Source organism: Cryptomeria japonica, chromosome 5, assembly GCF_030272615.1.
Source record: "Cryptomeria japonica chromosome 5, Sugi_1.0, whole genome shotgun sequence".
NCBI lineage: Eukaryota > Viridiplantae > Streptophyta > Pinopsida > Cupressales > Cupressaceae > Cryptomeria > Cryptomeria japonica.
In genome coordinates, this window is record NC_081409.1 from 204,783,864 (window position 1) to 204,803,831 (window position 19,968).

Consider the following 19,968-nt stretch of genomic DNA (forward strand, 5'->3'; position numbering starts at 1 on the left):
GTGCAATGGTTGTATACTCTTTTTTAGTTATATGTACTTTCTTGTGCACATTTAGTTACTACTTGGTGACACAATTTCAATGAACCTGTCATCTCTCTCCCTTGTCAGCATTATTAGGGGGTTTCTACTGTTGCTGATAATGCTTCCTTGGTTTCGCTTTGGAGTTGGCTACTCTTGTATTCCAGTTTTGTGAAGGCAACCTTCGATCTTCTATTGATCGATGTTCTTCAAACCATTAGCTCTTGTTTTTTTCACTAGCAATTTACTCTTGCTAATTGAGTAGAGTATTGTTTGGGTAACGCAAGTAGATTCATGTGCCATCTATATCCTTAACTACCAAATGGTTGTCTTTGTTTGCCATTTGTTTGTTTGAGAAGTGTCGTTGAAGGCGCTCATGCAGATTGTTTTTTTTTTAATCCTAATCATATTGGATTTAGAAAAGGTTTTTCATTCAATAGTATAACATTTATCATTTGACAATTGTTTACAACTTCTTTGTGCTTCAAGGATGTTCTTCATGTTCCTAGAGATGGTATTGCATTGGTTTGTACTTGGATACCTAATTATGCATTCATGCATTTAGAAGTTTTCTACTTCACCCTAAGTTTCACCTAAAGGGGTGTTGGAACATTTTACCATCTACTTAAACTAATTTTTGCTTAAATTCACTTAGTTGTGCTTTTATACTTCTAGTTGCTTTAAATGTGTGCATCTTTGCATCCATTTAGCTATAATTGAGCGTTTTTTAAGCTCCTCATACTTGCACTTTAATTCTCTTAAATTTACTTTAAAGCATCATCTTTTGTGTTCTCTATACAAGCACATCAATATGCATTATAATTTAATTATGTCTCATCTTTGTATTCTCTATATAAGCACATCATTATGCATTATAATTTAATGTCTTATTTGCTTTTGAGTAATTTAACATTCATTTGAGCAACTCTTGTTTGTGGAAAATATTTTTGTTTCTCATTTGATTTTGGAGGTGCTTGTGTTGCAAAATTCAACATGGCATTAAATGCTCACTCTTAAATTCAACAAAATAAAATTTGTTTGTCATTTAAACTTGCTGGTGCTTGTGTTGCAAAATTCAACATGGCATTAAACCTCAATCTTAAATTCAACAAAATAGAATGTTAAAATATTTATCTTTAATTACAAACATATTGGTATCTCATTGATAAAAACACTCTACATACATTACAAAACTTAATTCTAATTAATTTATTAAAAAACAAATAATATTTACAATAGCCCTCAAAAAAAAAAAAAAAAATCTTATTAAGCTTGCCCTTCGAGTTAATAACAAATGACATCATTAAAATAACACTTTTGTGAAATTAACTAGGTTAACAATATAACTAACATTAGAACAACATTCCTTTCTAACAAGATAGAAATTGTTAAGTGAGTGAGGATCATTTAAGCTCTGCGGAATAGGCATCATCTTCCACCATGGTGCTGATGGAAGGAGTTGGATTGCGTGCAGAGCAGTTGGTTCTAATTTCTCCTTTAGTACCTGTCACTACACTTAGCTGACCCATTTTTGCCATGGCCAAAGCAAATTTCTCAAAGAAGAGATCTTGGTCAAGGGCAAAGTCTGTGACGATCTGTTGGGTGCGGGAGTCTGTGTAAAGATCCTGATCTGACGTGAAGAGCCCCTCTCGATTCCTGAGATTCACATAATACATATTGTCGAATAAATTGGGCGAGCGAATGTCTAATACAGTAGTATTGGTGACATTTGTGGTTGGACAAGTGGCTTTCAAGTTTCTAGCAAAGACCCTGGCAAGAGTGCTATCTTGTGTGGGGTATAGTCGCTCTTCAAATGATGCACAATGCCCTCTTCCTATGGTGTGCCCACCTGCACTCAACCAACATCAAAATACTAATTTAGAATTAAAAAACCTGAAAGTAAAATATGATTTAAACATTGAAAACCTTAAATAACAAACGTGTTGACTTTCTATTTCTAAACAAGTGAATATAGAACCTGAAAGAGCCACAAGGTCTGTAGCATCAAGGCCTTTAGCAGCAAGAGCATCAATGAGGGCTGAGGCATTGGAAGTTGGGGCTGGAAGGTTTGCAAGTGTCGCAGCTCGACTGGCAAACTTTAAGCTGTCCCTCCGCCCTAGAGGCACATTGTATTTTGGCCCTCCAGTCTATTATAAAAAAATAAAATCAACAGATCCAACTTATAACAACAAAATTACTCAATAACTCAAAACACAACAAAAAACTACAAAGAGCACATAATCGAGACAGAACCCAAAGATTGCATGAAGAGAAACCCACAAAAAGTTCAGTTCCATCTTTACAAAAAAAACAGGAAATAGATCAAAATATGCTTAAATTGCTTCAAACAATGATAAATTTACCTCTGCGACTGAATCCCGAGCCGCCAGAGCAGTAACATCTGCGCAGGACACGACGACATCGCAGGCCTTGTCCACATGTTCTTTGATATCATTTATTATTTCAAAAGCTTTTTGCCGCAGCGTTAAATTTGGAGTGGCGTCTTGCTCACTCGGCCCGCTTGCAGATCCATCCAACAGAACAGAAGCATCACAGCCCTGTGCAACAAATTCTTCACCATTAACACCAACCCAACAGAGAAAGAGAAACAGACATAGCGGAACAAAAAAATCAGTTAAAACCCAACCTGAACAAAACAGTCATGAAAGTGAAGGCGCAGCAACCCGGCGGCCTGAGTAATATCCTTCTTTAGATGAAACTTGATGCGTTTCTTTACAATGGATTCCAGTTTGGGACAGGTGCTCTCATAAAAGCTCCATGAAAGCCCATTTGCAAGAGTAAGGTCTTCATTTGTATACAGGTCATTCTCTGCTACAGCGGCAGCAAACGAAAGGGAGAGAGCGAAAAAGAAACAGAGCACAGGAACTTTCGCCATTGGAAAAAAATACAGAGCTTAGATTTGACGAAGATGAACAGGGTTGTGGGTATTTAACATAAATGAGTGGTCAGGAAAGTCAAGCGGGCCCACCAGAACAGACATCGGATTGATCACTACTCAATAGTTTTCTTCCACATCAAGGAAGAAAACCGCCATTACAGTCTAGGAACTCCATTCAAAGCTGTACTCTGTCTACAGATTCTTCCCGCGTAAACAACCAGCACGTGTTCAACGCAGAAGCTGTTTATTTGGGGTCCACCTTAAGGGAAAGAGTCAAGGAATCCGTATGTTGAGTACGATGATTTTTATAAAAAACTTTTTACTAAATGATCACGATTCACATTGTTTCAGGATACAATAAATTTATTTTATGTTAAAATGCTGAAACGTATCTTTTGTTTACGTTTTATTTTTCAATGATCACGTTGTCTCGTCATCATAAAATTAATTTATTTTGTTTTAAAATGTAGAACATTTAGTACTTTGAGTGTGACTGAAGTATTATTGCAAAGACTCTAAAACCCCTCCACCAATTATAGTGTTTTCATCACCGGGTCGACACGGCCATCGCTCATGGTTGTGGTTGCAATTGCGTTGAAAAGTCAACGCTTGCGAAACACATTTATTCCATTTGAAACGTGTCGCAAGATTACTGGTCCCTCACCACCAACTTCGTGCAGAAAGTTTAGATTTGTAAGTTGTTGGGGGAAATTTCGAAGAAAAGAATGCATCTTATCCATTCTTTCGAAAGGAACCGAGAACAAGCGTGTGAATCGTGGAGTGACAAAATATCTTATGTATAGTCGAATTCACATTGAATGCTGCCTATTTAATGAGGGACAAGCCGGGCCTTTAATCTTCTCACCATTAATGTTGTGATCGATTGGGATTTCTACTCCCATGATATCGGACCACATATATAAATACAGTTATAAATGGCGTGGAGAGTATGTACTTCTGTACTAGCTTGTGGTTGTTTGATGATCATAGTGATAAAATGTTAGTATAACAAGCAATCGCATTTTGGTGTGTGATGGGTATGTCGAAGAGGTGTGGAATGTCAATTAGGAAAAAAATTGGTATATTTTTTTATACATTTGTATAGTACATGAGGTCAATTGATAAGAAATTTAACAAATGTTGTTGTTTGTGCAAGACAAAGGCCTCAATGGAGAAGAAGTAGATTCAAATCAATTATGCATCCACTTATAAGGATCCAAACATGATTTAAACAAAACCTCTAAATCAAGAAGGTAATCACAATCCATTGCCAACATGCTTATATTATGTTTGCAATTGGGGGAGAGAGGGAAAAAGAGAGAGGGAGAGAGGGAGATATAGATCAACATAGAGAGAGAGAGAGAGAGAGGATGAGGGAGAAATATGAATGGATAGAGAGATGGAGACATGTCTAGAGATAGAGGTATAAATGAAGATATACTTGAGAGAGGAAGAGGGAAATAAATAGAGAGATATAGATGAAGAGATATTGGGACATGATGAGGAAGAGATAGAGAAGGAGAGGGAGAGGAAGAGGTAGATAGATATAGATGGTGAGATTGAGTGATAGAGAAACAAAGAGAGGCAGAGATGGAGGGAGATAAAAATAGGGGAAGACAAAAATAAGGAGACAAAGAGGGAGAGAGAGAAGGGGGGAGGAGAGATAACTCAATACATAGAGGAGAGCCTGGAGAGAGATATAGAGGGTGATATAGGAAGATAGAGAGGGATAGGGAAAGAGATGGATAAGGAGATAGTGGTAGAGAAATATATGGATAGAAAGAGATAGAGAGGAGTGAGATCAAAATAGAGAGACAAATATATAAAGTAGGAGAGAGAGAGAGAGAGAGAGAGAGATCTTAGAGCAAGAAATAGAGACGTAAAAAGGGTATGTGCAAGATCATGGGGGCCCAAAAAGTGGCAATGGAGAAAAAAAATGTGTTTTAAACCTTTCCAAACAAGCCAAAATCCGCTTTGACTTTTTGTTTAGGTCGGCCAAAATTCGAATATCCGTTAATATCGAATATCCATTAATATCGGATATCCGATATTAACGAATATCCGATTTGTGATGTCACTATTGTGATCTCATACTTTTTTCAAATCAGATATCCGATTTTCTCAACATAAAAAGTATAGTTTAGTAAAATGGGCATAACTTTTGTGTTTCTTATCGAAATTTAAATTTTTTACAGGCGTTGGAAAGGTAATTCAGAGACCTATCAAATGGATAAGGTAGTTTTATGATATTATAGACCAAAAATTAATTATAATCATTTGAATTTATTCCTTCAATTTTAAAACTTTAAATACTCACAAATTTTGCATACAAAGTCTCATTTTTTTCCTATCACCTCCTTTATCTATCACTTGTCTATCTATACCTATATAAATATATTTTATCTATCTCTTTCTTCTCTGCTTATGTCACTTATTTTCTCATCCCATCTAGATAAACGAATTCCCAAGTTACATGCATCTCTGCATATATCTCCATCTTTCTATTCCTATCTCTCCCTCTCCCACTCCATCATTGTCACTCCTTATTTCTATATTTCTCTCTAATAATCTCTCTTCTCTATATTTATCTCCCTTCTCTACCTTATCCTACTTATACTTATATATTACTTGTCTCTATCACCTCCTTTCTCTACCTATCGTGTCCCCTCTATTTCTATATCCCTCTAGATCTATCTTCATGTATATTTATATCTCATTATCTCTAAATCTCACTTATTCACTCCATCTTTCCCTCCATTTGTCTTACTCTCTCTATCACTTTCTATCCATATCTATCTCTATCTGCATCTTCACATCTCCATCTCTTTCCCTATCAATCTCTCTTTTTATGTGTTCTTTATATATTTTCCTCTATACATGATTAATCTACTTCTCTGTCTCTTCCTCTATTGCCCTCTTGTAGTATCTTTCCCTTTCTCTACCTTTATCTCTTTATTTACTCCATCTTTATATATCTTTGGCTCTCTCCCCACATCCTTCTCTATAGTGTCTTTATATATCTCTATATCTCCCTCTTTCTCTCTCTCCCTCTCTATCTATCCCTATCTATAATCTCTATCTCTCTTTCTCACTCTCTTGCACTATCTATATCTCTCTATCTCTCTTTCTCACTCTCTTGCACTATCTATATCTCTCTATCTATCGATATTTCTCTTCCTTTATATCTCTATATCTCTTCATTTTTTTATCTCACTCTCTTTACCCCTCTCTATCCACTTTTCTCCATCTCTTTATATATTTATCTTTGTCTTTAGCTCTCTCTTTCTCTATATCTATTCATATCCCTCTCCCTTTATCTTCATTTTTTATCTCTATCTTCCTCTCTCCTTTACAATATCTAGATATGTCTACCTCTTTCTATCCATCCTTGTCCTTTAGTTTTTCTCCCTCTCACTTCATACTCCTTAATATATATATCTCTATTTATGTCCTTGTCCTTTAGTTTTTCTCCCTCTCACTTCATACTCCTCAATATCTATATCTCTATTTATGTCCTTGTCCTTTAGTTCTTCTCCCTCTCTTTAGCTCTTCATCTCTCTTCACCCTTATATCTCTCCTTATTTTAAACTTAGCACATATGGTCTCCTAAGGGTTTATTGATAGATACCTGATCAATCCCAAAGACACTAAGAGGGGGGGGTGAATCAGTGTCTAACTGGTAACCAAAAGATTTAAACTTGTTTGCAACTTTATAACCTAAATTAATATACCAGTAAACAAGTAATAATGCAGTAAAGAGAAAAAAGAGAGACAACATCAATGCACACCATAACACAAGATATTTTGGCGAGGAAACCCGGTAGGGGAAAAAAATCGGTGGGATTTGTGACCCACAATATTTATTCACTGGCCAATATGAATAAATATTACTCGATACAATAGGGGCCTGCACATGTAGGAAGGCCAACAACCTAGATCTCACTGCTGAATCACAAAATAGGAGTCAGACTGACTACATAATTGGATGGTTAAATCCAATGACAATGTACTACTCAAAATAGCATCTGCAATGCTGGATTTAGTACCAGTTTAAGCTCTGTCAGATACTTCTGCCATAAACCTTGCTTCGCTCTGCTCTGTTCTTATTCGCTCATAAAATAATTACATCAAAATGCATATATAGTTATTCTCTCTCATATTCGTTACCTAATTACATAATTATTCACTTACAAAATGACCTACAAGATCTCATACATATATGAGTTTTTACAATACATCATGTCAGCTACAAATAATTAATTACATTACAATATAATTCACATAAACAAAACTTTATCTATGTCGGCCTAGGGTACCGGTATGATTCATTGCCGGTGTAAACTAGATGTCGGTGTGAATGAACTTTGTGTAGCTGCTGGTGCTGGTATGCGAAGTCTGTTGCCGGTATAACCAATAGAATCCTATAGAGTCTTGTTGCCACTGTGATGCCATCAATGACAACATCAACTATTCTCATCTGACTGTGTAATGCCAACAGTTATATGGTGTCCTAAGGGGTCATAGAACACCATATGACCCCTTAGGACCCAATATGACCCCTAATGACACCATATGGTCTCCTAAGGGGTCATATGGTGTCCTAAGGGGTCATAAAACACCATATGACCCCTTAAGACACAATAAGACCCCTAATGACACCATATGGTGTCATAAGGGGTCAAAAGACACCAAATGAACCCTTAGGACACCATATGACCCCTAATGACACAATGTAGTGTCCTAAAGGGTCATATGGTCTCCTAAGGGGTCATAGGACACCATATGACCCCTTAAGACACCATGCGACCCATAGCACCATATAGTGTCCCAAGGGATCATATGGTGTTCTAAGGGGTCATAGAACATAGAACACCATATGACCCATTAGGACACAATACGACCCCTGACGACACCTAAGAGGTTATATAGTATCCTAAGGGGTCATAGGACACCATATGACCCCTTAGGAAACCATACGACACTAGGTGGTGTCCTAAGAGGTCATATGGTATCCTGAGGGGTCATATGGTGTCATGAGACACCATATGACCCCTTAGGACACAATATGACCCCTAAGGATACCTAAGGGATCATATGGTGTCTTAAGGGGTTATATGATGTCTTAGGAACCTTTAGGACACAATATGACCCCTTAGCACACCATACAACCCCTAACGACACCATATGGTGTCCTAAGGGGTCATAGGACACCATATGACCCATTAGGACACAATATGGCCCTTAACAACACCTATGGGGTTATATTATGTCTTAAGGGGTCATAGGACACCGTATGACCCCTAACGATACTGTATGGTGTATTATGGGGTCATATTGTGTCCTAAGGGGTCATAGGACACCATATGACCCCTAACGACATAAAATGACACCTAACAATACCTAAGGGGTCATATGGTGTTCTAAGGAGTTATAGGACACCATATGACCCCTTAGCACACCATACAACCCCTCATGATACCATATGGTGTCCTAAGGGGTCATATGGTGTCCTAAGGGGTCATAGAACACCATATGACCCCTTAGGACATCGTACAATTCATAATGACACCATATGGTGTCCTAGGGGGTCATATGGTGTCCTAAGGGGTCATAGGACACCATATGACCCCTTAGGAGACAATACGACCCTTAACAACATAATATGGTGTCCTAGAGAGTCATAAAACACCATATGACCCCTTAGAACACCATACGACCCATAACAACACCATGTGGTGTCCTAAGGGGTCATAAGACACAATATGACCCCTTAAGACATAATATGACCCCTAACAACATCATATAGTGTCCTAAGGGGTCATAGGATACCATATGACCCCTTAGGACACCATACGACCCCTTATGACACCATACAACCCTTTATGACACCATATGGTGTCCTAAGGGGTCATATGGTATCCTAAGGGGTCATATAACACCATATGACCCCTTAGAACACAATAAGACCCATAACGACACAATATGGTATCCTAAGGGGTCATATGGTGTCACGAGCCACCATATGACCCCTAATGATACCTAAGGGGTCATATGGTGTCCTAAGGGGTTATATGATATCCTAGGAACCTTTAGGACACAATATGACCCCTTAGCACACCATACAACCCCTAACGACACCATATGGTGTTCTAAGGGGTCGTAGGACACCATATGACCCATCAGGACACAATATGACCCCTAAAGACGTAAGGGGTCATAGGACACCATATGACCCCTAACGACACAAAATGATGCCTAACAATACCTAAGGGGTCATATGGTGTCGTGAGGGGTCATATTATGTCCTAAAGAGTCATATTGTGTCTTATGACGCCTTAGCACACCACATGGTGTCGTTATAGGTCGTACGGTGTTCTAAGGGGTCATATGGTGTTCTATGACCCCTTAGGAGACCATTTTATGTTGTTATGGGTCGTATGATCTTCTAAGGGGTCATATGGTGTCCTATGACACCTTAGGACACCATATGGTGTCATTATGCATCATATGGTATTCTAAGGGGTCATATGGTGTTCTATGACCCCTTAGGACACCATGTGATCCCTTAGGACACCATATGGTGCCATTAGGGGTCGTATGATGTGCTAAGGGGTCATATGGTGTTCTAAGGGGTCATAGGACACCATATGACCCCTTAGCACATCATACGACCCCTAATGGCACCATATGGTGTCCTAAGGGATCACATGGTGTCCTAAGGGGTCATAGAACACCATATGACCCCTTAGAATACCATATGATGCATAATGACACCATATGGTGTCCTAAGGTGTCATAGGACACCATATGACCCCTTAGAAGATCATACGACCCATAACAACATAAAATGGTCTCCTAAGGGGTCATAGAACACCATATGACCCCTTAGAACACCGTACGACCTATAACGACACTATGTGGTGTGCTAAGGGGTCATAAGACACAATATGACTCTTTAAGACATAATATGACCCCTAACGACATCATATAGTGTCCTAAGGGGTCATAGGACACCATATGACCCCTTAAGACACAATATGACCCCTTGGGACACAAAATAAACCCTAACGACACCTAAGAGGTCATATAGTTTCCTAAGGGGTCATAAGACACCATATGACTTCTTAGCACAACATTTGGTGTTTTTATGTGTCGTATGGTGTCCTAAGGGGTCATATGGTATCCTAAGAGGTCATAGAACACCATATGACCCCTTAGGACACCATATGACACATAACAACACCAAATGGTGTATTAAGTGGTCATATGGTGTCCTAAGGGGTCATAGGACACCATACGACCCATATCACCATATAGTGTCTCGAGGGGTCATATGGTGTCCTAAGGGGTCATAGGACACCATATAACCCATTAGGACACAATACGACCCTTGACGATACCTAAGGGGTCATATAGTGTCCTAAGGGGTCATAGGACGCCATATGACCCCTTAGGACACCATATGGTGTCCTAAGGGGTCATGGTAACACCATATGACCCCTTAGAACACAAGAAGACCCATAATGACACGATATGGTGTCCTAAGGGTTCATATGGTGTCTCGATACCTAAGGGGTCATATGGTGTCCTAAGGGGTTATATGATGTCCTAGGAACTTTTAGGACACAATATGACCCCTTAGCACACCATACAACCCCTAACAACACCATATGGTGTCCTAAGGGGTCGTAGGACACAATATGACCCCTAACAACACCTAAGGGGTCATATTATGTCCTAAGGGGTCATAGGACACCGTATGACCCCTAACGACACAAAATGATGCCTAACGATACCTAAGGGGTCATATGGTGTTCTAAGGGATCATAGGACATCATATGACCCCTTAACACATCATACAACCCCTAATGGCACCATATGGTGTCCTAAGGGGTCATAGAACACCATATGACCCCTTAGGACACCATACGATGCATAATGACACCATATGGTGTCCTAAGGTGTCATATGGTATCCTAAGGGGTCATAGGAAACCATATCACCCCTTAGGAGACCATATGACCCATATCAACATAATATGGTGTCTTAAGGGGTCACAGAACACCATATGACCCCTTAGAACAACATACGACCCATAACGACACCATGTGGTGTCCTAAGGGGTCATACGACACAATATGACCCTTGACAATGTCATATAGTGTCCTAAGGGGTCATAGGACACCATATGACCCCTTAGGACACAATATGACCCCTTAGGACACAAAATAAACCCTAACGACACCTAAAGGGCAATATAGTTTCTTGAGGGGTCATAGGACACAATATGACTCCTTAGCACACCATACGACCCTTAACGACACCATATGGTGTCCTAAGGGGTCATAAAACACCATATGACCCCTTAGGACACCATACGACACATAATAACACCAAATGGTGTCCTAAGGGGTCATAGGACACCACATGACCCCTTAGGACACAAAATAAACCCTAACGACACCTAAGGGGTCATATAGTTTTCTAAGGGGTCATAGAACACCATATGACTCCTTAGCACAACATATGACCCCTAACGACACCATATGGTGTCCTAATGGGTCATATGGTGTCCTAAGGGGTCATAGAACACCACATGACCACTTAGGATGTTAGGATTCCCACAGATACTAAGAGGGGGGGGTGAATCAATATCTAACCGGTGATAAGAATTTCTTAAGTTAAAACATGTAGAACATAAAATAGCAGTATACCGGTATGCAAGAATTAATGCAATAAACAGAATCAGAAACATCCACATGAAAAGAACACCATAATACAAGATGTTTAACGAGGAAACCCAGTGTGGGAAAAACCTCGGTGGGATTTGTGACCCACAATATTCACTCACTGGCCAATAAGAGAATATTACTTACAATAGGGGCCTGCACATGTAGGAAGGCCAACTGCCTAGAGCTCACTGCTCAATGAGAAGTCACACTAACTTATAATGAGGATTATACTAATCCAATGACTTGTACTGCTTTACAATAGCATCTCCAATGCCAGATTCAGTACCGGTTCTAACTCTGTTCTTTACATATACCCTTGACCTATAATTCGCACGTTAATTCTACCTAATAATTTTCTTTATGCTTGCTACATTACCTCTCTAAATGTCTACAATGATCTCCTTTATATACAAGAGTCATTTTACAATTTGCCAAGTCGGCTTGCAATAATAAACAAAATATTACATATCAAAAGTCTTGTCGGCCTCTATGCCGGTATACATCTTTTCTTCTATGTCGGTGCCAGTGCCGGTGTAGAGTGATCTTGTTGATGTCAGTGCACTGTCTTGCCTGTGTAATGCTTTGCCGGTATGATGTCTTGTTGGTGCCATAGGATTGCAAGGTTGCCATCAATGACAAAACCTTCAATCATATACAATGTCTCATTGGAGTGTCCATATGCCAACAATCTCCCCCTTTGGCATTGATGGCAACACTCATGAGAAATTTCAAAAAGTGTCCAAAATGTGTAGTCCAAAATTTTTTTACCAAAAAGAATGTTTACCAAAAATATGAAGGGCTCCCCCTGAGCATATGATTCCTGTCTTTGAACTTTCTCATCCTACTACTCCCCTTTGGCATCAATGACAAAGTTTGTCAAGATGTTAGTAGAGTTTGTAGTTACATCTGTCCATATCCTCAACCCTATAGTTGGGTAGTTATTATCTGAAAAAGATCGCCCAAAATTAAGTTTATACTATCCATAAACTTTTTGCTATCTTTTATTGTTGTTTCAGTCCTCTTCACAGTACCGGTGAGATGCTGCAATTGCTCTATCGGTGTTTTACTTCCCTGTGCTAATGCCTCTGAGATTTCCTTCCGCAGAGATGCTAGATAGTCCAATCTTGGACTCAGTTTAGATCTCAAGTGTTTTGCCTTGTTTATTATTCTCTCTTTCTCTCTTTCTTGTTTAAGCAATTCTTCCTCAAAATTTGCTAACTTATCTTCAAAAACAAATAGTGAATCCGGTGAGTTGACAAAATTGTCTGCAAGCTTATTTATCTCATCATGTGTCTTGCTTATTTTCTTGTCAATATCTACAATCAAGAAGTTTGTTTTGCATGTGTCTTTATACAAATTGTTATACTCTTTCAACAAACTACATAGTTCCGGTAGAAGTGTGTCAAAGTCTCTGTTACACTTCTTTATTTCTTCATCAAAGAATTTTTGTTTCTCCTTTTCTACCATGTCCTTTATTGATTCTTCCTTTATTTTCTCAATATTTCCAGAAATGTATTTACATAATGTATCCAACTGTTCTAAAGAATCTTTATTATCTATATTACAATCAGGAGCAATTATCTTCAAAATTGGTATTGAATCATCTATTGCTTTATAAGCCTGTGAACTATAGTCAATTAATTTCTTAATGGATTCAAGTAATACCTCAGTCACATTAGTTGACTTGAATGTTGATGATGATCCAAGAGTCTGAGTGCCGGTGGAAATAACCATGCTTGTATTGACCTCTAGCAGGTCAGTTTGTGTTTGTATTTCTTTTAGCACTAGTTTTCCTGCTTCATTGCTTACCGGTGGCATTGTTTCCTTGTGAGCTTGTTCCGAAGCTTTTAGTTCTATTGGTTTCTCTGTTTGTGCCTCAAATTCCACCTTTTTCCTTATATCCTCTGCTAGTTGCTATGTATCTCCTGTTACCGGAGGCTCTTTAGCCATATCTGACTTTTCAGTTGTATCTTTATCAACTGTTATGTTGATCTTTTGGGTATCAACATTTACAGTGTATAGGACTTCAGGATTTGGATTGCTATCCTCTACATCCATGCTTTTTGTTGCCGGTTGGTTTTCAAGGGTTGTAATTTTTACAGGTGGAGGTAGGTTGTCTTTAACCTTTATGCTTGGAGGTCCACCAACTTTGCCTTTCCCTTTGTCCTTATCCTTCTGATATACCTTAATAGGCTTGGGATTCCTGTATTCTTCTTGTTTTTCCTTTTCAACCAAGGATATGTCCCAACCATCTTCTGTTTCCTCTGTAAATTCTATAACTCTTCCTACCATCAGTGAAATATGTCGATGTGTAGTGGAGAAAACTGTCCGGTTTGCCTGAGCAATCAGATCATCAATTTCCTTTGGAGAGTTTACCGAATATACAACAAGTAGTTTTTCTATTTTTATTTTCTTGTCTAATTCAAACACTCCTTGCCTTCTGGCCTCAAGTCTTTTGTATAAATCATTAGGAATTTCATTGATTACTTCCTGTAGACATATAAAAATGACCATATTCCTAAATGAATATTTTATGTTCATTTTTCTATTTGATTAAATCCAATTTAATTAAATTATCCACATTCTTCTATTTAATTAAGTAAATCACTTAATTAAATTCACTATACCCATTTAATGAATAAATCATTTTATTCAATTAAATCCCCCTAGCCACTTTTAATTAAATTCAAATTTAATTAAATAGTTATCCTAAATTGAATAAATCAAATTTATTTAATTCCAACCAAATTGAATGAAAATCAAATAATTCAATTAAATCCTATTATCCTCCCCATCCACTTGCAAAATCCCAAACCCCTTCTTAACCCCTTCTAGAATATTCTAACCAATTCTAATTAACCTAAACCCCCTCTAAACTTTGTCACATCCCTAAGCAAAGGGAGGTCACTTCTCAAATAGCCCAAAGTCTTGGATAACCATTGAAGGTTTTCAACCTTCAACCACCAAAAACCCTAAAGTCTTTGAAAACCATTGAAGGCTTCCAACCTTCAACCACTTAATCCCCAAAGTCTCCAATAACCATTAATGGTTATTTCAAACCCTCCCACATGGTTAAAACATTTGTTTTGACTCAACCTCTATCCAACCCAAGGGTCTCATCAGGTCATTAATGCTTTGACCATGATTATCTCTTAATCATTTGCACAAAGGTTTATCTTTGGATTAGATCTTAATTCATTGGGTAAACCTAACTTAGACTTGACCCTTAGCCTTTAGATAACCATGAGGTCTCCTCAGGCCTTTAATGCCTCCAACCTCTTCTTTCAACCCAATCTGGTGTGGACATTTGTCACTATTTCATTGGTGCCAATTGTGCACATGGATCCCCAACTTTCAAACTTGGCCTTTGATTAAGCCATTCAATCTTGACCATCCATTGCCCTGTTTGTGCTATAAATAGAGCTCTCATTCCTCCATTCTTAACAATCATCTTTCAAATTTGTAGCATTATACTTATGCTCAAATACTTTCAAGCTTTTCATCATCTTTATGTTCATCATTTAGCCTCTCTTTAGATCAGGATTAATCATGAATATGCATGCTAAAGTAGTTTATTTATCATTTTAGCTCAATCATAGAGTAAATATAGTATGCTAGGATAGTATTCATACTAACCTCGTCATCTTACCATTTAGTTTGTTGCATTTCTAGCATCTCATCTAGCTTATAACACATCTCATATTAAAAACAGTTAAAAATCTCTCTCGTTCTCATATTTGCCATCCCTAAGCCATTTTGCTCAGTAATCTGAGAGCAAAACATTGGTTTGAGGGACATTGTGAGATAGAGAACCATGGGACCCTCCTTGGGAAGCTGAGTAACACCACGTTACTCCATAGCTTGCATCAAGAAGTCCTGTGTGTGTGTGTGGATTGGTATTTTACGTATTTTTCACATTTTAAATTCTAACAACCCACTTTTCCCACATACACTTCCATCAAAAACTTTTTGAACATGTCCATATGCAGTATTACACTCTCCTCAACTTGCCCTTTCTCATCAGCAGATAGGGTGTCATAAATTTTCCCTATGTTTTTCAATTTTCCTTCCTCTGTGATCTCATTTAGCAAAATGTCTAGAGGTGCCAAGTCAGTTTTTATCTTTTTCTTTTTCTTAGGAGTTAGCTTCTTTTTAGGTGTGACCTTTTTGACCGGAGATCTAACAGCTTGTTGCTTATGCCTTGTCCTTCTAGGTGAAGGAGTTGTTGCCGGTGAGGGATCTCTTTTCCTAACAACTCTTTTAAAGGTTGCTGGCATGTCACCTTTAGAAGAAGTACCTACCGGTGATAGATGAGCTTTAGGTTGTGGGGCTGCCAACTCATCTTTTGTTATGCTGGTTTTCTTTAATACATCTTCCTTAATGGCCTTTGCTTGTCTGGATCCTTTCCTCACAAATGCCTCTACCTTCTTCACTCTTTTATTGGACTGTATTTGGCTTTCTATGGTTTCAGCACTACCAAATACTTCTTCCTTAGGTTCTTTGGGGGCTTCCAGAAGTGCTTTGGCATAAGTTTCAACTATGTAGTCATCTGTCTCATAGCCCATTTCGGTTACCCAGATTGTCCTTGGGATGACTGCTTCCATCCATATTTCATCCTTTTTAATAACAAATCATATGTCATCTTTGTATTTATCTACAATTTTATGAGATAACCTTATCCTTTTCTTCATTTTTGTCTTCAATGCTTAGAAAAAGTCATGAATGTTGTTTTCTTTGTTCTCACCCATGGTATTGAATAGTTCTGTCAATTGATTTCCTAGTGGTATGTCATATCCTAGTTCTTTATATCCTATACCGAGAACCTGTTTTGTTATATGAAGCATTAGGCATACTAATAGATTTCCAAATCTGAAAGTTCCTTTCTTATCCTTCTTTATCTTTCCAAGGTTGTCTATCAATTCATCCTTTAACCATTCACAGATGTCGATTTTTGCATTGTTTGTCACCATATCATAAGCACTCTTAATGCATAAACTTGAAACTGAGTTGAGTCTATTGGCATGAGTGGCTTTGTAACCTAATATCATGCTTATGAATCTCACATTTGTATCCTTTACATCATTAACCCTTAGAGATCTCTTATCATATGTTGCACCTGTTAGGTCTATGACTAAATCATTTGAAACCTTCTTGTTTTTGTCTGGTCTTTTACCGATGGCCGGTAACCCTGTGACAGCCTTTACCGCTTCCTTGGTGATCTTATGAATTGCATCTAACCAGAAAAATTCTCCATGAACTCTGCTTAACACTATCCTAATCACATCCTTAGGAAATTCAGGAATGCTAAGGATTTCTGTGAATCCTAAGGCTTCAATAACCTTGTGTTCAGTTTTAACATTGCCGGTATCATCACATATCTCGGTTTTATACATGGTTTTGATTTCCTCATCTCCTAACTCTTCAATGTTGCAGTTGATGTACATTCTAGGGTCTTCAGCATATACAACACCTTTAGGGATTTGAGAAAATACACTTAAGGTATCATCCTTCTTTGCTATTTCGAGGACTAACTGAAATACGGGCCTAGGTCTTTTAATTACTTCCACAACAGTAGGTTTCGCTATGTATTCAATTGCAGAGGTGGATGCCATGATTAAATACCTTTTTCTGTCTTGGATGGATGATTGCTTGGAGTGTGCTTGCTTCTTGCTCGAAATGCCTTATCTCAGAATCTTCGCGCTTCTCTGAAAGTTTGAAATCACGGTGAAATGAAATGGAGCCAAAACCTTATTTTATAAAGTCTTTTTCACTATCTACCACATTAATTGCATGTCGGTTAAGTATTCACTTAACATTGTTTGCCGGTAATAAGTGATTTTCCACTTCTTATCTCTAACCGGGGGAATAATAGCACATGTGTCATTAGATTGCCAAACCCTCAAGGAAATTTTCTTCAATTAGATGAAGAACTTCCTACCGGTGGAGCACTGCTTTGTCCTACCGGTGAAGCATCACTTTGTCCTGCCGGTGAAGCATTTGTTGGTTCTACCGGTGGAGGAGTATTCCCAATGTTTAGATCAGCTTTTCTAATCCATTGCTTTGAGAATTCATGCTTAACCTCTTCAACCTTTTCTTTTCCTTTCAAGCTAGCACCTTTGTTGTCTACCGGTGTACCTTTACTTCTACAAAATTTAGCAATATGCCCAATCTTGTTACATGCATAACAAGTTACATTATTTTTCTGAATAGCTTTCCCATAACCTATGCCGATTTGTGTTCTGCATTGATTAGATAAATGTCCAAATCTTCCACAAACATAACATCTCACATTCATTCTGCAGTTTTCAGAGTTATGACCAACTTTGTTGCATTTGGAACATTGACCGGTGGGTGTATTGATATTCTGATAATTCCTAGATCTACATTCATTTGCCCTATGACCATACTTATTACAGTTAAAACATTTTCCATTGAATTTATAAGCATTAGGTGGTCTTACTGGTTTGTTGTGATCCTGAGTATTTGCAGTACCGGAGCTTTCACCAACTTCAAAGCCAATTCTAGAAGTGTCACCTTTAGGTTTTTGATTCTTCAATAAGGTACCAAGTTCTTCTGAGATTTTCTTGAATTTTTCTTTATGTTGATTTACAGTTTCCAATTCCCTTTCCAAGATTTCTTTTTGTCTCATTAGTTCATTTGAGTCATTCTGAGTATGCATCAGATCTGTCTTCAACATGTCATTTTCATAGCTAAGTCTTGTGTTCTCATTTGCTGCATCACTTAGTCTTCTGGTCAATTCTTCTTCATTCTTCTTTCTGTCCTCAATCTCTTTGCAAAATCTCATAGTCATATCCTGCATTTCATTTTTTGTTGTCATGATCTCTTGTTTTAGCTTGCTTATCATATCATTAAGAGATTCCTTTTCATCATTTTCATTTTGCAATTTTTCACAAAGTTCTCTTCTCTTATTTCTTGTAACAGTAAGATTTTCTTGAAGTGCCTGAATGATATCTTGAGCTGCTCTTAAATCATCTTCTAATTTGATATTTTTCAACTTCTCTGCATCATAGTCAGTAAGAGCTCCTTCAAGTTGCTTCATCAGATTTTCCATCTTTACTGGTGTCAAGATCTTCCTCAAGCTGTTAGGCTTCTGAAAATAGAGGACCAAGCTCTGATACCAATTGTTAGGATTCCCACAGATATTAAGAGGGGGGGGTGAATCAGTATCTAACCGGTGATAAGAATTTCTTAAGTTAAAACATGTAGAACATAAAATAGCAGTATACCGATATGCAAGAATTAATGCAATAAACAGAATCAAAAACATCCACCTGAAAAGAAAACCATAACACAAGATGTTTAACGAGGAAACCCGGTGTGGGAAAAACCTCGGTGGGATTTGTGACCCACAATATTCACTCACTGGCCAATAAGAGAATATTACTTACAATAGGGGCCTGCACATGCAGGAAGGCCAACTGCCTAGAGCTCACTGCTCAATGAGAAGTCACACTGACTTACAATGAGGATTATACTAATCCAATGACTTGTATTGCTTTACAATAGCATCTCCAATGCCAGATTCAGTACTGGTTCTAACTCTATTCTTTACATATACCCTTGACCTATAATTCGCACATTAGGTCTGCCTAATAATTTTCTTTATGCTCGCTACATTACCTCTCTAAATGTCTACAATGATCTCCTTTATATACAAGAGTCATTTTACAATTTGCCAAGTCGGCTTACAATAATCAACAAAATATTACATATCAAAAGTCCTGTCGGCCTCTATGCCGGTATACATCTTTTCTTCTGTGCCAGTGCCGGTGCCGGTGTAGAGTGATCTTGTTGACGTCGGTGCACTGTCTTGCCTATGTAATGCTTTGCCGATATGACGTCTTGCTGGTGCCATAGGATTGCAAGGTTGCCATCAATGACAAAACCTTCAATAACATACAATGTCTCATTGGAGTGTCCATATGCCAACATAGGATACCATACAACACATAACAACACCAAATGGTGTCCTAAGGGGTTATAGGACACCATATGACCCCTTAGGAGACCATATGACCCATAACTTGACACCATATGATTTCCTAAGGGGTCATAGAACACTATATGACCCCTTAGGACACCATATGACCCCTTAGGAGACCATAATGATAACTTAATGATGAACGAATAGTACCAAACCGGTACTGAGAGGGGGGGGGGGGTGAATCAGTACAGACAAAAACACTGTCTTAAACCAGTTTGTCAACTAACACTTATGCACTAACAGACAAACAACAACACCGGTCCTTCAATAGAGTTCAACCGGCAAAACCCAGTATAACTGAGACAAGCAAAGAC

The 19,968-nt window shown here is 38.1% G+C and overlaps 1 protein-coding gene across 1 annotated transcript; it reads right to left on the reverse strand.

Moving 5' to 3' along the window:
• Nucleotides 1-1,265: 1,265 nt before the first annotated feature.
• On the reverse strand, nucleotides 1,266-2,953 carry LOC131058113 (peroxidase 12-like). The gene is made up of 4 exons (XM_059221343.1): nucleotides 2,666-2,953; nucleotides 2,382-2,576; nucleotides 1,997-2,165; nucleotides 1,266-1,867 (listed from the first exon to the last, which is right to left on the reverse strand). The coding sequence occupies exons 1-4, from the start codon at nucleotides 2,912-2,914 to the stop codon at nucleotides 1,422-1,424; spliced, it is 1,059 nt and encodes a 352-aa protein (XP_059077326.1). The 5' UTR covers nucleotides 2,915-2,953; the 3' UTR covers nucleotides 1,266-1,421.
• Nucleotides 2,954-19,968: the final 17,015 nt, after the last annotated feature.